This window comes from Mirounga leonina, unplaced genomic scaffold (genome assembly GCF_011800145.1).
Source record: "Mirounga leonina isolate KUSES-001 unplaced genomic scaffold, KU_Mleo_1.0 Mir_204, whole genome shotgun sequence".
In the NCBI taxonomy this organism is placed as follows: Eukaryota; Metazoa; Chordata; class Mammalia; order Carnivora; family Phocidae; genus Mirounga; species Mirounga leonina.
The window spans coordinates 7,498,305-7,515,543 of NW_023270513.1; the positions used below are offsets into that span (position 1 = coordinate 7,498,305).

Genomic DNA, 17,239 nt, shown 5'->3' on the forward strand with positions numbered 1-17,239 from the left:
AAAAAATCCACATAAAACATTTCTTCTTAGGCAATTATATTCATCTCTTCTGCAAATCTCTATTATATAAGACTTCTAGACCACATGGGAAAGTTATTAGATGGTAAATAGTAGTAGGCAAAGTATTATTTTAATGTAATACTTCTAAGATTTTTTAAAAATTTTTTCACAGTCATTATTATATTTCCATAATAGTGAAATTTCAGGATACTCTTCATAACTATGGGGGAGGTTATGGCTAGATCTAATGATAACCATCAACTTTCATTCTTCACAAAAATTTGGTTAGCATATATGGTTATTTCCACTCACAGAAAAAAAAGACAAAATTCAAATAAAACCTCTTCAAATGTTTACTGTTTCTCCACTTAAAGTGAAAGAATGAAGGCTAAAATAATAGCAAAAACATAACAACTTTCAAGAAACAATTTACTTTCTATTCATAAGCAACAACTCAATATATCAGGATATGCTTTTCCCAATCTAGGGGAGTTCTTTTCCTAAATACAAGGGTTAATGAAATATGTTGTAACTGTAATACAGAAATCGACTTAACTAGATGAACCTATTTTTTTTCTGTGGGGTACAAATGAAGTGACAATCTCTAATTTGTAGAAACAATTTAGACCATTTTTAAGTTACACTGATTTTAGCACTAAGCTACATTTTTATTAGAGAGGGACCTACCTTAAATAAATTAAGGAGACAGGATGAACTTGAAATCTTTCCAAACAAAAGTAGTTAACACCACACTCATGCAGAAATCATAATCCTGTATTTAGACTTTTTAATGTCTACAGCGACCAAGAAGCATAGCTAGCACTGTATTTCAGTAGGAAACATGAAAGGAGGGGGAGGACCGGCTAATCTTTTCTAAAGGCTAGACGTGTCAGAAGATCACATAGTACATAACGATTTCTCTGACCAAAAGGAAAGATATACAAAGTATACACATACATGCAAAGATGGAACAGCTAAGAATGCATTCCTGATGCATCTGTCTGTAATAGGCTTATGTAGGAACACCTGGTCAGGACTTTTTTTCCCCTACCTTTGGATAAGATAATATAAAATCAGATGGCCAATAGTTAACTAAAGCAGTTCTGAACCTTGTTTTAATTAAAATGTAGTTATAAAATTTTTATAATGTACTTAATTCTACTAAATTAACTAGTTCATCAGGAAGGGAAGGTTAAGACGAGAACTGTATCCAAATACTTCATGATTTCGACAAGAAATTGCTTGTTAAGGCACTACAAATCTTCTTTGGTTAAATGATTAACTATTTAAATCACTTGAAAAAAAGAGGTAATACAAAATACACAAATTTCATTCTTCTTTTCAAACACACACACTCTTTTCATTTTTCAATTTCCATTACTCCAGTGTCTACATATCTCTGGGATCCTTTTTAACTCATCAGAAAGCTGAAACAAAAATATTAAGAATCTATTAGTCTCTGAAAAAACAACAAGCCTTACTTCTAATAAATATCTTGACTTTAGACAAAAGACCATTTGGGTGGATGTATAATAAACTTTTAGTATTAATAACAAAAAGTGATAAACACCAAGATATCAAGATAGTCTTAGGAGAGAAGGAAATAGACATAAACTTGTTAAAAAATCTCATGAAGAGAGACACTGATTAATAATTCGATCAACCATGGTGATGAAATAAGCAATAGAAATCCCAGCAAGATTACCCTTGCATCCCAGTTAATATTCTATAGAGGAGAAATTATTTTAAAATATAAATACACAGAAGAATAAATCAAGAATCAAAGTTCTGGTAGGTTTTGTTCTTAAATTAATTTACATTTGCCAGCCCAAGTGTCCATCAACTGATGAATGGATAAAGAAGATGTGGCATGCATACACAATAGAATATTATTCAGCCATAAAAAAGAAGGAATTCTTGCCATTTGCAATGACATGGATGAGCCAGAGAGTATTCTGCTAAGTGAAATAAGTCAGTTGGAGAAAGACAAATACCATATGATTTCACTCATATGTGGAATTTAAGAAATAAAACAAGCAAAAGGAAAAAAAAGAGAGATAGACCAAGAAAAAGACTTAACTATAGAGAACAAACTGAGGGTTACCAGAATGGAGGTGAGTGGGGGGATGGGTTAAATAGGTGACAGGAATTAAGGAGTGTACTTGTAATGAGCACTGGGTACTGTATGGAGGTGTTGAATCACTAAATTGTACACCTGAAACTAGTATTACACCATATGTTAACTAACTAGAATTTAAGTAAAAACTTAAAAAGAAATAAAATTAAGTTTGGAAGAAAAAAAATGCAAAAAGATTAATTTATGTTGTTCATTGATCAAAAGGCATCCAGGAATGTCACAATATAATGAATCAACCAGGGAGTTATTCAAAACTGTCTATTCAAGGGACGTCTCCATGGCTCATTTGGTTAAGCGTCCAATTTCGGCTCAGGTCATCATCTCAGGATTATGAGATCCAGCCCCGTGTCAGGCTCTGCACTGGGCATGGAGCCTGCTTGAGATTCTCTCTCTCCCTCTGCCCCTCCCGTTGTGTGCATGTTCTCTCTCTCTCTAAATAAGTAAATGAAATGTTTAAAAAACTTATCTACTAAAAATGCATTAAAGGTAATATGAAGAATGAACTTGTCTCTCAAAAATATCACTTGATATAGTTTATCTTTAGTTGTTCACAATCCTTTATACAACAAGACAATGTTGTATTAAAAGAACATGAGGGTGCCTGGGTGGCTCAGTAGGTTAAGCGGCTGCCTGAGGCTCAGGTCATGATCCCAGGGTCCTGGGATCAAGTCCCGCATCGGGCTCCCCGCTCTGCGGGGAGCCTGCTTCTCCCTCTCCCTCTGCCTACTTGTGTTCTCTCTCTACCTCTCTGTCAAATAAATAAATAAAATCTTTAAAAAAAAAAAAAAGAACATGAATTATGGTACCTGGCACTCATATTATAAAACTAATTCACAACATCCCCCATTATGTAGGTACCTTTCTCAAGGCTATTAACAGAATAAAATCAAGAATTTAGGACCAGGACAGTAATTTCTTCCCTGAGCCTTAGAGATCTCTATGAACATTTCAAGACATTTAGATCTTCTTAAACACTCTTTCCTATACTCTCTATAAACTGGATTCTAATCAAATGTTCTGTTTATGCCATCTAAAGAGCCCTGAAAAGTAGAGGTGTGAGAAGTTTTAAAAAACATTAAAAAATAATTTGCTCAAGAGAAAGTAGAGTATGCAGACAAGGTATAAATATTCTAATCATTAAGTGTTTTTTAGATTTCTAGATTAAATTAGGTGATGTCAGAATAACCCTCAAAGATGTTCGTGAGAAATCACAGACTATTGTCCACTATATCATAATTATCTTAAGTTAACTTTTACATGCAACATACCTAAGTTAAAGTCTATGTCTGCTTTAGAAGCTAGAATAGTTTGGAGGTAAAGCAAAAAAAAAATATTATAAAGCAACATCAACTCTAATCATTGTAAGTATAGGTAATCACTATATAATAGTATAAAATAATCATACCTATATGGATATCCATGATATTTAGATCTGAAAATAGACAGCATCCAACTGAAGAACAATACAACAAGTCCAATACCAGCCACACACATTACTGCAGAAAAACAAAAGTGTAAAATGAGCATGTTAAGTATAATAAAGAACTAGGGCATAAATTTTAGTCACATTTCCAAGAGTGAAAAGCAAGGGACATAATTTAGTGGTAAACCTCAAGTTTCCAAAAATTTTCATGCCCATTCTTAAATCTTTAGGATTCTGCCTTCCCAATTAATTTGACCCATTACAATATAATAGAGTAGTTCCATTTATACACCTGTGCAATTTAATTGTATGAAATAATAAATTCCTTTAAAGTCATCACAGTCAAGAATTTAGTGTTAGAGGGGTGCAAAGGTGGCTCAGCAGGTTAAGCATCTGACTTTTGATTTCAGCACAGGTCATGATCTCAGGATTGTGAGATAGAGCCTCGAGTCAGGCTCCATGCTCAGCAGAGCCTGCTTCTTTCCCTCTCCCTCTGCCCCTCCCTCCACTCATGTGAGCATGCTCATGCTAATAAATCTTTAAACAAAAAAAGAATTTAGTGTTAGAAAATTCTACTACTGACAAGAAAATCACTCACTTATTAAATTTCTTCTAAAGCCTTAAACGTGGCCTTATTGTATTGATATTGTTTTAAAGACATCTAACAACATCATTGTGACACCCTCACTTGAAAGTACTTTATTCATTTACAGGTAACTACACTGCCTATGTAAGGAACTCATTCAACATGGATTCCTCCTTTGAATAATGAGGTGAAAATACCACGAATCCTAGTTCTAAATTCATAGCTCTCTCCATTAATCTCATATGCTCTGGTTTAGCATAGCAGTTAACAATCTTACCTCTGGATGCTGACCCCACAATGCTCAGCCATGATTCTCATAACTTGAGGCTCTTCAAGTCCTCAGACTAAGACTGGCTAAGAAGCATAGAGGTGGGGATGTGGGAAAGCATGTGTGCTATGGCAGTGGAAGTTCTAAAGAAACATACTTACTGGCCGACTAAAAACAACTTGTAGTCTTGTTATACTTAGGGAACAATTCTTTTTCCTTCTTAAAATTTCACATAATATAATTAGGGGCTAAAATGTAAATGTTAAATATATCTTTTAATGAGTATTAACACATGACCATTGTAGAAGTCTTTCTTATCTAATTAAATACACACATGCACACACCTATGTGTGTATATATATAGTATCAGTGTATTTATGTTTGTATTCTACTTTTTTCACATAATATATCTAAAAGTCTTTAGGGCAGTTTCTGGTACATAATAAATGTTTAAGTATTTGTTATTATTATTTGTGATTATTTTAATATATGTCACCAAGATGTTTTATAATTTAAATTCATACTACCAGTGTAGTACCCAGAGGGCCTTTTCCCAATAATGAATACTGAAATAGGCAAGTTTTTAAAAGTCAGGTAATGAAAGGATGTATATTGACTGGATAAAAAAATTGATACATTAGCTCTATTTTTGCAATATGCAAAAATTCATTTCAATTCAGCAAAATAAGAATCCCCAAATTTGAAATCCAATCTCATCATCTTTTTTCAAATGAAAAAGTAGACTATACTTAGCTAGGTTAATTCGATGACATTTACCTTTTTAGCCATACAAGGAAAACTCTGACTTAAACGTATTTTATGTAAGTAAAATAAAATTACATTGTTAGCATTTACTTGCAACAAATACCAATGTGTGAATATTTTAATATATAAAAAGTCCATACAAACCAAGAGAAAAAGTGCTAAGAATAATAGATAAATGGCAAAAGACAAAAAGACTTTTTATAGAAGGGAAAACACAACAGCTGATAAACATTTAGAAAAATATTCAACTTCATTAATAACCAAAGTACAAAATACTGTAACATTTGCCCCTTATCTGATTAGCAAGTACACACACACACACACTTTTAATGAGCTTAGCTAATGCTGACAAAGTTACTGTGAAACAAGTGTTTTTTTGTTTTTTTTTTTTTTTAAACAAGCATTCTTAAATACCACTAGTAGGAATCTAAACTATCATAATATCTGAGGAAACAATTTAGCATCATCAGTTTAAAACATCAAGGGGATTAAAAATACTAATACAGAGGACTATACAGTCATTCTACTTTTAGGAATCTACCTTAGGGAATTAACATGAAATGAGAATAAAGCTTAATATACTACAATAGTCACTAAGGAAATATTTATTATAATAGAAGTTAGAAAAAAACCTTAAATGTTTAACAGAATCAGAATGGTTAAATTACAGCATAGGGTACAAATTTAAAATTATGTGTAGGAAAATATTAGTGAATTATTTAACTCCAGTTAAAAGAGGGGGGTACAAGATTCAAAATTTTATACAGTTTTAAATATGTTTTTACAAATGGAAGAAACTATATTAAAACATTAAAATTTTTAGCTTCTCAGTGATGGAATAATGGGTAACTCTCCCCCCAAATGTTTCACACTCTGATTTCCTCCATTTTTTACAATAAGTATATGTTACTTTTAAAATAATAAAGTAGTAAAATAATATAACTAAGAGGGGGAAGTGATGAAGAGGATATTTTTTTTCCTGTGTTAAACACAGAACTGTTATATAACATTGTATGTCAACTATAATTCAATAATAAAAAATAAAAATCAAATTAAAAAGGTAGTATTAAGGAGGGCACGTATTGCATGGAACACTGGGTGTTATGCACAAACAATGAATCATGGAACACTACATCAAAAACTAATGATGTACTGTATGGTGACTAACATAACAACAAAAAATATATATATATATTCTAAAAAAAGAAGGTAGAATTGTTACATTTTGGCATAATATATAACTTACTTTTTCGCTTTCCAATATCCATGTCAGATGTAGCAGCTTCACATAACAGCACCATCCCTAAGGTAACCCCACCATCTTAGAAAAATTGTTTAAGGAGAAATTCATACAGACACAAAAGACATACCACTTTAATATTCCTACTCTTTCATGAAGAAAATTACAATGAATATATAGATCTCCAACTTTCAATTTAAAAAAAACTGTTACTAAAGTAAGGAATCCTTATGAATGTATTAAACTAAACATCACTGGAGGGGCGCCTGGGTGGCTCAGTTGGTTAAGCGTCTGCCTTCGGCTCAGGCCATGATCCCAGGGTCCTGGGATCGAGCGCCGCATCGGGCTCCCTGCTCAGCGGGGAGCCTGCTTCTCCCCCTCCCTCTGCTGCTCCCCCTGCTTGTACTCTCTCTCTGTCAAACCTCTCTCTCTGTCAAATAAATAAATATTTTTAAAAAATAAATAAATAAAAATAAACGTCACTGGACTGTTCTCTCTTTTTTTTTAAAGATTTTATTTATTTTTATTTGAGAGAGAGAGAGAATGAGAGAGAGGGAGTACATGAGAGGGGGGAGGGTCAGAGGGAGAAGCAGACTCCCCACTGAGCAGGGAGCCTGATGCGGGACTCGATCCAGGGACTCCAGGATCATGACCTGAGCCGAAGGCAGTCGCTTAACCAACTGAGCCACCCAGGCGCCCCTGGACTGTTCTCTTTAAAATACTTAATTTTATGTTAGGTGAATTTCACTTTAATAAAAAAGATGGGTGATTAAAAATATAAAATAGGGAATCTTGTATCTATGCAGCATGACAATTATTTACTATGAAGGTATAATAAAAATATTAAAGTTGGAAAATTACTTCATCTGTACAAATGAAAAATCAGTATCTTAAACAAATGTCCACCCCACTATAACTTACAGATGAAGTATGAGTTTTCCTGACATGTATTTTGAAATAACCTTCCTGGACATGCTTGCAACTATTGCTCCAACCTTGTATATATTTTATTTTGTTTTGTTTTTTGGGGGCTTGAACTCACAACCCTGAGATCAAGACCTGAGCTGAGATCAAGAGTCGGACGCTTAACCGACTGAGCCACCCAGGTGCTCTGATATATTTTAAGACATTAAATAGCCTTTTTGCATATTTAACCACCCTCCAAAAATGAATACACTTGAACTGTGCACCATTTGAAGAGAACAGCAACTCATTTTTATTTGAAAAATAACTTCTCAAAAATTCTCCAGAATTTCAACAATCAACCTCTAAAGCGCAAATTACTACTCAACTACCTAAGTTTGTCCTATTCTAATAAAAAAAGAGAATCCTATATGTCATCACCTCACTTTTATTCACCTTACTATGGAAACTACATAAATACAAAAATATACCTACTCATGCAAATAGGATACACGTGGCATGGTTGAATGCTAAAATAAGCAAAGTTGAATTTTAAAGCAAATACCATATGTTTTGGTAGAAAAGAGGGGCACCTGGGTGGCTCAGTCATTAAGTGTCTGCCTTCTGCTCAGGTCATGATCACAGGGTCCTGGGATCGAGCCCCACATCGGGCTCCCTGCTCTGCAGGAAGCCTGCTTCTCCCTGTCCCACTCCCCCTGCTTGTGTTCCCTCTCTCGCTATGTCTCTGTCAAATAAATAAAATCTTTAAAAAAAAGAGATTTACCCTGCAGTTTGGTGAACATAAACAACAGTTAAAAATGCCCAAATCAATTATGCATACACACATGCACATTGTAGGCTACCACACGTGGGTATGATTAAGCAGAAAGCGAAAAACAGGTGTTCGGATAAGGCCTGAATTTGTAATTGGCCCTATAGTTTGTCTATTCATCCCTTCACTACCATCTTGTACTGTTGTCAATAGCCTCTTTTTAGGGATGATGCCCATTCATCATGCTTTTAGTTGCTTAGACAAGTTGTTTTCTCCAATGACAACTTTTTCTAACCGAGGTTCTTTATATCCAGATACATGTAAAGATTGATCATTTCTATAGGCTTTTGTTACAGGGTACTTTTTAAAAAGATTTTATTTAGTTATTTGAGGGAGAGATAACGAGAGCATGAGCAGGGGTGGGAGAGAGGGAGAAGCAGGCTCCCTACTCAGCAGGGAGCTCAATGTGGGGCTTAATCAGAGGACCAGGAAATCATGACCTGAACTGAAGGCAGATGATTAACCGACTGAGCCACCCAAGTGTCCCACCAAATTATTTTTATATCCAAGTAAACATTCTTTGCAACATTCAACAATAGAAGAATAATTGAATTATGATATACCCATTATATAAACATTAAGAATGATCACTATTTTTCCTTTTCCTTGCCCATATTTTCTTATTTATCTGTAAATCTCATGCAACTTTTGTAACTATAAAGGTCATACAACCATATAGAAAATGCTTATGTTAGGAAACCAAACTGCACACAATGTCTGTAACTACAAAAAAAGGAGCTTCCCCCCAAAAAGACACAACTAAGCAAAGAATGCAAGAGGATATGCAAAAATAAACCTAGATTTTAATATTAGGGTTTCAGAACATGGGTGAAAATTTTCTAATCTGTTTTATTTTTTTAATTTAAATATATTTAAAGTATAATTCCATCTGTGTAAAGTTAAAAAATAAGTAAAATTAATCCATATTGTTAGGAGTCAGGAGAGTAGTTAATTTTGGGTAGGAAGGTAGCAATCAGGAGGGGGTGATGAGATTGGGGATGCTTTGGGATATGAGTGAAGTTTTATTTCATCAACTGGGTGGTTACACAGTTGTGTTCATTTTGTGAAAATTTATCAAACTGTACACTGCACTTATGAATTGTGAACATTTCTGCATGAATATAGTAATTCACATAAAAAGTTTAAAATACAAGTTTAAAAGCTGCTTAGTGGACCAAGCAACTCATATAGTTTGCTTTATTAATCATGTATTAAATTATACAATATTAAAATAATGATAAATATGTGGATATTTTCTAAACTCGTAACTACTAGTTAGTAGTAGTCTCATTCTATTGTTCTTATTAACAGGGTAACTTTTTTTTTTAACATGGTAACTTTTGAGTTTTGAGTTTTTAGGCTTTGTGACCACTAAAAAAAAAAGGATTTTTAGTCTTCCCTAAAGTTTCCTACCCCTAACAAAGTTAAATAGCTTTATTCATTGTCTCACACCTAGTGATACACAGCATTTAGGGCCTTTCTTATAACCTGTAAACCTTTGTTTATCCCAATACTATAAACTCCTTAGACAAATCATACATTCACAGCAACTAGCAAAATAATTGCTCAGAAAGTATCACCCAAATCTTCCTAACCACTACCAAAGAAGCAAAAACAAAATAAGGGAAAAAATATCACCCCGAAAAAAATTCCCATTTTGTATCCAATTAACCAAATTTACAAGATATGCTTTATTTCCAAAAATAAACTACTGGGACTTCATCAAGAAAAAAAGCTTCTGCACAGTGAAAGAAACAATCAACAAAATTAAAAGGCAACCTACGGGGGTGGCTGGGTGGCTCAGTCAGTTAAGCATCCAACTCTTGATTTCTGTTCAGGTCATGATCTCAAAGTTGTGGGATCAAGCCCCACATCAGGCTCTGCACTCAGCAGGGAGTCTGCTTGTCTTCCTCTTTCTCTCTCTTTGTCTCTCCCTCTCTCCCCCTCCCTCCCCTTCACTCATACTCTCTCTCTAAAAATAAATAAATAACTCTTTTTTTAAAAAGGGCAACTTATGGAGTGGAGAAGCTACTTGCAAATGACATATCTGATAAAGGGTTAGCATCCAAAATATATAAATAACTTATAAAACACAACACCCCCAAAAAAACAGTCCAGTTAAAAAATGGGCAGAAGACATGAACAGACATTTTTCCAGAGAAGACACAGATGGCCAGCAGACATATGAAAAGATGCTCAACATCACTCATCATCAGGGAAATGTACATTAAAGCTACAACGAGATATCACCTCACACCAGTCAGAATGGCTACCATTAACAACACGGGAAACAACAGATGTTGGCGAGGATGTGGAGTAAAGGGAACCCTCCTACACTGTTGGTGGGAATGCAAACTGGTGCAGCCACTCTGGAAAACAGTATGGAAGGTCCTCAAAAAATTAAAAATAGAACTACCCTACGGTGCAGCAATTGCACTACTAGGTATTTACCCAAAGGATACAAAAATATTTATTCGAAAGGATACATGTACCCCAATGTTTATAGCAACAATAGCCAAATTACACAAAGAGCCCAAATGTCCACTGACTAATGAATGAATAAAGAAGTATTAGTATATATACAATGGAATATTATTCAGCCATAAAAAAGAATGAAACCTTGCCATTTGCAATGATGTGGATGGAGCTAAAGACTATTATGCCAAGCAAAATAAGTCAGTCAGAGAAAGACAAATACCATATGATTTCACTCATGTGCAGAATTTAAGAAACAAAAATGGCAGCAGAGGAGGGGAAGAGAGGTAAACCAAGAAACAGACTCTTCACTATAGAGAACAAACTGATGGTTACCAGAGGGGAGGTGGGTGAGGGGATGGGTGAAATAGGTGATGGGGATTAAGCAGGGTACTTGTGATAAGCACTGGGTGTTGTATTTAAGTGTTGAATCACTAAATTCTACACCTGAAACTAAATTTACATTGTATGTTAACTAACTGGAATCTAAATTAAAACTTGGAAAGGAAAAAAATGCAGTATTTCAATAGGCTTGCAATCTGCTCCAAATGTATGTGAAGCCTTAAGTAATGTTTAACCTTTAGGCAGAAAGAAAAAGTAAGAATATTCCAATATCCTAAACGTTTTATATAATTATATTCACAAAGTTAGGACAAAGCTTAGGAGAGAAGAATTTTGGTAGTCCTCCAGTGTTAAGGTCTCGAGACCATGATTAAGGTTCAGGTTCTACCAGAAAGAATGACAAGGTTCATACACCAGGCTCTCAGTTGAAAGCCATGGATGGAGAAGATGGAGAAAATGGGAGAAAAACAATCCTGAAGAGACAGTAGCCCAAACATTTTCTAAAATGAATTAAGGGTACTGACCCACAGATTTAGGAAGTCCTGCAATCCAGAAAACAGGAGCAATATAAATAAAAACATATAGATAGATAAATTAAAATGCAGCACCAAGGACTTATTATAAAAAGAGGATACTAAACAGAAGAACGATGTGTGTTTCAGCTACAAACTGGGCTTGGCTGCTTCCGTGGATATAATTCTGGGGGGAGGAAAAAAGACAAAATTAAGTATTTAAATATACATTAACTTTTGGTATTCTAATCCTAAAATGGGCTATTTTTGAGCCCTATGAAATTATTAATTCACCTGATGTATATAAGCATTGGGTCTGTGGCATTCATCAATAAACTGGACAAAAATAAACACTATTTCTGTGTTATTTATTATTCATTTGTCTTTTCATTGTACTTATACTATGTTCTCAACAACAGAATATATGAGAAACCTAATATTTCAGTGTACAAGACCATGAGGTACAATAATGTAAACTCCATGAAGACAAAGATTGTTTTTCTTGTTATCACTGTATCTAATAATACTTCGCACAGTGGCTAGAAACAGGAGATGTGCAAGTACTTGAGCATTTCAACTCTATTTAGTTGAAAGCTGACTTTCATTCTTAGCCAGCTTAGTCAGAAGGACTCACCAAATGTGATAAGGATAAAGAACTTTCCACTTTTAAGAGCACGTTTCAGAAATTGAAGCTCATCATCCAAGACAGATTGAAAAGTCAAAACTAAACCTAGTTCCTTCACATCTCGGCAATGGTGTCACAAGATAATAATTATTAAGGTTAACTTTGGTATATAATGGAAAGAAATTCTGAACTTCCCTTACCACATGTCCTGTGTGCGGATTTTTATGAGCATATGGTGGTCCTCTTATATGGTTCCACATCTGACCAGATGTCATAGCAAGCACAAAACACTAGGAAACAAAAATTAAGGAAATACTCATATCATGGTGCAGCTGCTCCTATACTGATCAGATTAACAGGTTTATGAAAAAGCATGTCTGCTCAAGTAATACATGAACAAATTTTTTAGATGAATAATTTTTGACTAAGGCTTGTATTTCATGAGAATCAATAATACTCCAAAAGGAAACCCCTATTTTAAAACTATAAATAAGCTGAAAGATGTTTAAAAATTGAAAACTGAAGAGCCTTTTATGAGAATATTTTCAAAAGAACTGCATATTTTCTTAGGGGTGACATTCTATCATTTAGGTTGGACAAAAAAGGAGTACAAGTTCCTCCAAACTCGGACCATGCTAATAAGATATTGGAGGAAACAAACTGATTTTAAGGCATGAAATAAAAATATATAAAATCCCTCTCACAGGTAGGAAATAAAACAAAATGCTACCTAACAATACAATATTGTATGCAAACAATTTTTTAAAAAGTTTTGAGGTGGTTTATTTTCTGAGGTTGTTACCCTTCTAGATATATTTATTACATTCAAAGTATTTAAAAATCATTGTTTTTTTACTACTTATCTAAATACAGAATTATTTAAATTATCATAGTTCTTTTTTTTTTTTTTAAAGATTTTTATTTATTTATTTGACAGAGAGACACAGCGAGAGAGGGAACACAAGCAGGGGGAGTGGGAGAGGGAGAAGCAGGCCTCCCGCCAAGCAGGGAGCCCGATGTGGGACTCGATCCCAGGACCCTGGGATCATGACCTGAGCTGAAGGCAGTCGCTCAACCAACTGAGCCACCCAGGCGCCCAAATTATCATAGTTCTTTAAATAATTATCTCCTAAATAGTTTACTGTATCAGTATTTGAAACACTTTTGTCTTCATTTACACAAGACAGTACTCCTGAGAAATGTGTAAATTCTATTGAAAAAAATCAAATATAGGGATGCTGTTATTTAAAATACATCTTATTAGTCTTTTATTTTAAGCTTATAAAAATTTTTAATTTATATATATTTGACATACAATATTGTATATATGCAAACAATTTTTGTTCTAAAATTCACTTACCAAAGCTGCAAAAGCCCATCCAGTTTTATTAAAGAGAAATTCCATATTGCTTCGTCGAAGATACACAAGTCCACCAATAACAGCTAAAAGCAATCCCAACATAAGAGGACCAGCATAATTTGGGGGTCTAATTACTCTAATCTAATGGAAAGGAAAGAAAAATGTTTTAAGCATGGAATTTACTTGTTAATTATATAGGTCAAACTAATTCAAAATGAAAGCAATCAAAATTAGTGTGGTTATTGTTGTGATGAGCACCGGGTGTTATATGGAAATGTTAAATCATTATATTTTACACCTGAAACTAGTATTTCACTGTATGTTAACTGGAATTTAAACAAAAATTTCAAAAAATTAGTGTGGTTATATTTTCAGGAAAAATCATACTTCTTTTCATCCTAATCAAAATAGTCTACAATGTATCCCAAAATGGGATGGGATAGGTACAATATTCTGTTTAACTACAACATAACATCTTTTAGATTAAGAATTATTTGCAAAGTATCACTAGATAGTCCATGGACTTAATAAATAAGGTCAAAAGAGTGGTTTCCATGCTGAATCCAATAAGGTAATAGAAAATGTTTTATAATTTCACTCTTTCATCAGGATGATTCTATTAAATGCTATTTATGAAGGGGCTGCCAGACCATTACCACCTCAGTGATATGGGGATGAGACCAATTAGGACCTCCCACTAAGACTGGAAGTGGATAATGGAAAAGTAACTTTCTACAAGGTAGGGAAACTTACATTGACGTCAGTTCTGTCAGCAATCCACCGGGCAATCTGTTCAGCTGAAAAACCACGCACCTGCAACTCATATGTATCACCTCGCTTGGGTTTCCCTTTTGCAGGAAAGTTGATGAAAGTTGGAGCTGAATTCATGTTTAGCTGAATAAAAAGAAGTCCATGAAAATATAAGTTATCAAGAAAATAATCTTGGGCGCCTGGGTGGCTCAGTCGTTAAGCGTCTGCCTTCGGCTCAGGTCATGATCCCAGGGTCCTGGGATCGAGTCCCACATCAGGCTCCCTGCTCCGCGGGAGGCCTGCTTCTCCCTCTCCCACTCCCCCTGCTTGTGTTCCCTCTCTCGCTATCTCTCTCTCTGTCAAATAAATAAATAAAATCTTAAAAAAAAAAAAGATTTAAAAAGAAAATAATCTTAACAGCAAATACGACCTTGAAATTTAGGCATTTTACAAAGACGAGGAAGCCCAGATTTAGGTAGGTCAAGTGATTTGCCTAAGGAAAATGAAAAATGGTGGAGTTAGGATTCAAACCCAAGACTGCCTGTGACCTTAATTAGTACACTTTACTGACCAAATATTAATTCCTGGCTAAGAAACGTACACTCTACTCCTTTAGAATGGAAAATCTCCCATATCACAAACATTTTAATCTGTTCAGAAATTATGTAAAAAAAATACATTTGCAAGAACTAAAACTGCCTTTTGTAGCTGAAGTAAGCTCCAAATAGAGTACATTCTCAATCGGGAGTAAACAAGATAGCGCTCTAAAATTGCAGTGAAAACCAATACAAGGGGCGCCTGGGTGGCTCAGTCATTGAGCATCTGCCTTCGCCTCAGGTCATGATCCCAGGGTCCTGGGATCGAGCCCCGCATGGGGCTCCCTGCTAAGCGGGAAGCCTGCTTCTCCCTCTCCCACTCCCCCCGCTTGTGTTCCCTCTCTCGCTGTCTCTGTCAAATAAATAAATAAAATCTTAAAAAAAAAAAAGAATACAAAATAGTCATATGCAGAAATAGTTAATTCTAAAAGTTTCATAAATGTTTACTGATAAGCATCACATTCTCTATGTGACCATGGTATGCTTAAAGAAGACAACATTGGAATTATTTAGGTAAAGAAACCATAACTGACTCATCTGCATTATATCTTTCCCGATATAACTGTATTTGTAGGAAAGAAAAAGTCTAAGTCCAGGGAAAAGATGTTGACCAACAGACGCAAACATTCAGGTCCCCTCAACAGGTAACCCTATAAGGGAGATTAGCTTGTATAAAACATTTATAATTTAAGGACATCAGACAATAAAACAATCCAACTCCCTTGCTTTGATTCTATACTCACAATAGAACCCTCTAACAGTAATTTTTTAGACTTTCCCATAAGGAAGGAGGGTATAGTGATTAATGGATATGATTATTTTGGTCTCCTTGGCAGTATAATATGGCAAATTAATGAATTAATAGCTGAGTCCTTTAGTTACCAACGTCCACAGATTTTTTTTTTAATTTTATTTTGTTATGTTACATTAGTCACCATACAATACATCATTAGTTTTGGATGTGGTGATCCACGATTCATTGACAGATTTTTAGTTTGGTGAGTGTGCACAAGGTCTCCAGAACTAGATAAATTCCGGCTACATTGTTAAAAATTCAATTTCTGGGGGCGCCTGGGTGGCTCAGTCGTCAAGCGTCTGCCTTCGGCTCAGGTCGTGATCCCAGGGTCCTGGGATCGAGCCCCACATCAGGCTCCCTGCTCAGCGGGAAGCCTACTTCTCCCTCTCCCACTCCCCCTGCTTGTGTTCCCTCTTTCGCTGTGTCTCTTTCTGTCAAATAAATAAATAAAATCTTTAAAAAAAAAAAAAATCAATTTCTGAGTCTGAAAAGCTAAGAACCAGACCCTGGACCGTGTTCACTCCACCAAACTGCTACCCAAATTTTAGGTCAAAATCTTTTTTTTTTATTTGTATGTATGTATGTGTATATGTAATCTCTACACCCAATGTGGGAGTGCTCGAACTCACGATCTTGAGATCAAAAGTCTCATGTTCTTCCAACTGAGCCAGCCAGGTGCCCTTAGGACAAAATCTTCAATATTTAACTATACCACTTTTGGATTTTTTAAAAAATGTGTAAAAATCTAGGTAATATATGAATCCATTTCCCTTATGAAATAAAAAAAGTTACAGGATTATAAGGACCAACTGCAGTCAATTCTAGCAGCCACTATTATTTCTAGACCCTTCTGAATTTATTCATATACATGTGTGTATACTAACAGAAAACACAATATTGCTTTGCGTCTGCTTTAACACAAATGGTATCATATTAACTATAATATTCTACAAATTGCTTTTTATATGCAGCCATGTGTGAGGGATCTATCCGTGATAGTGTGTGTGTTTGTGTGTGTGTGTGTGTGTGTGTGTATTAACCTCACTCTTATAGATTACCAAGTAACTATGCTATTGCTGGACTTTAGTTTTTTCCAAATAAATATAATGTTGCAATGAACAGCCACATATATATCTTCCTGTATATCTGGTGAGAGTTTTTCTCCAAAAAATGGACTTGTTAGGTCATAGGGTAGAAATGTTTTAAATTAAAATGGATAGAGTCAACTTGCTTTCCAAAGTGGCTGTACCAATTTATACTTCTACCCATCAATTAGGAAGGTATCTATTTCTCTATATTTTTACCAAAAGTTCATATAATGGGCAAATATTGTACATCACCATTCTTGTAACTTGTATTTTCATAATTACTAGTGTAACAACTTTATACCAAATCAGCCCTTTAAAAATATTTTGTAGACTAAAGATACAATCAACAGAGTGAAAAGGCAATCTATGGAATGGGAGAAAATATCTCCAAATCATATATCTGATAAAGGGTTAATATCCACAATATAACAACAACAACAACAAAAAAAACCCCAACAACAACCAAAAAACCCTAAACAGACTAAAAACTGGGCAGGGATGTGAATAGATGTTTCTCAAAAAGAGATAAACTGGGCAACAA

General features: G+C 34.6%; 1 protein-coding gene across 1 annotated transcript in view; it reads right to left on the minus strand.

The window, feature by feature from the left end:
• Positions 1-1,369: 1,369 nt before the first annotated feature.
• MAGT1 (magnesium transporter 1) overlaps positions 1,370-17,239 on the minus strand; it is a 58,404-nt gene continuing 42,534 nt past the window's right edge. The window contains exons 4-10 of the mRNA XM_035028790.1: positions 14,222-14,362; positions 13,469-13,609; positions 12,309-12,398; positions 11,607-11,670; positions 6,426-6,500; positions 3,543-3,633; positions 1,370-1,427 (exon numbers count right to left, since the gene is read on the minus strand). Coding sequence (XP_034884681.1) covers positions 1,412-1,427; positions 3,543-3,633; positions 6,426-6,500; positions 11,607-11,670; positions 12,309-12,398; positions 13,469-13,609; positions 14,222-14,362 — 618 coding nt within the window. The 3' untranslated portion in view covers positions 1,370-1,411. The remainder of the gene's footprint in view (positions 1,428-3,542; positions 3,634-6,425; positions 6,501-11,606; positions 11,671-12,308; positions 12,399-13,468; positions 13,610-14,221; positions 14,363-17,239) is intronic.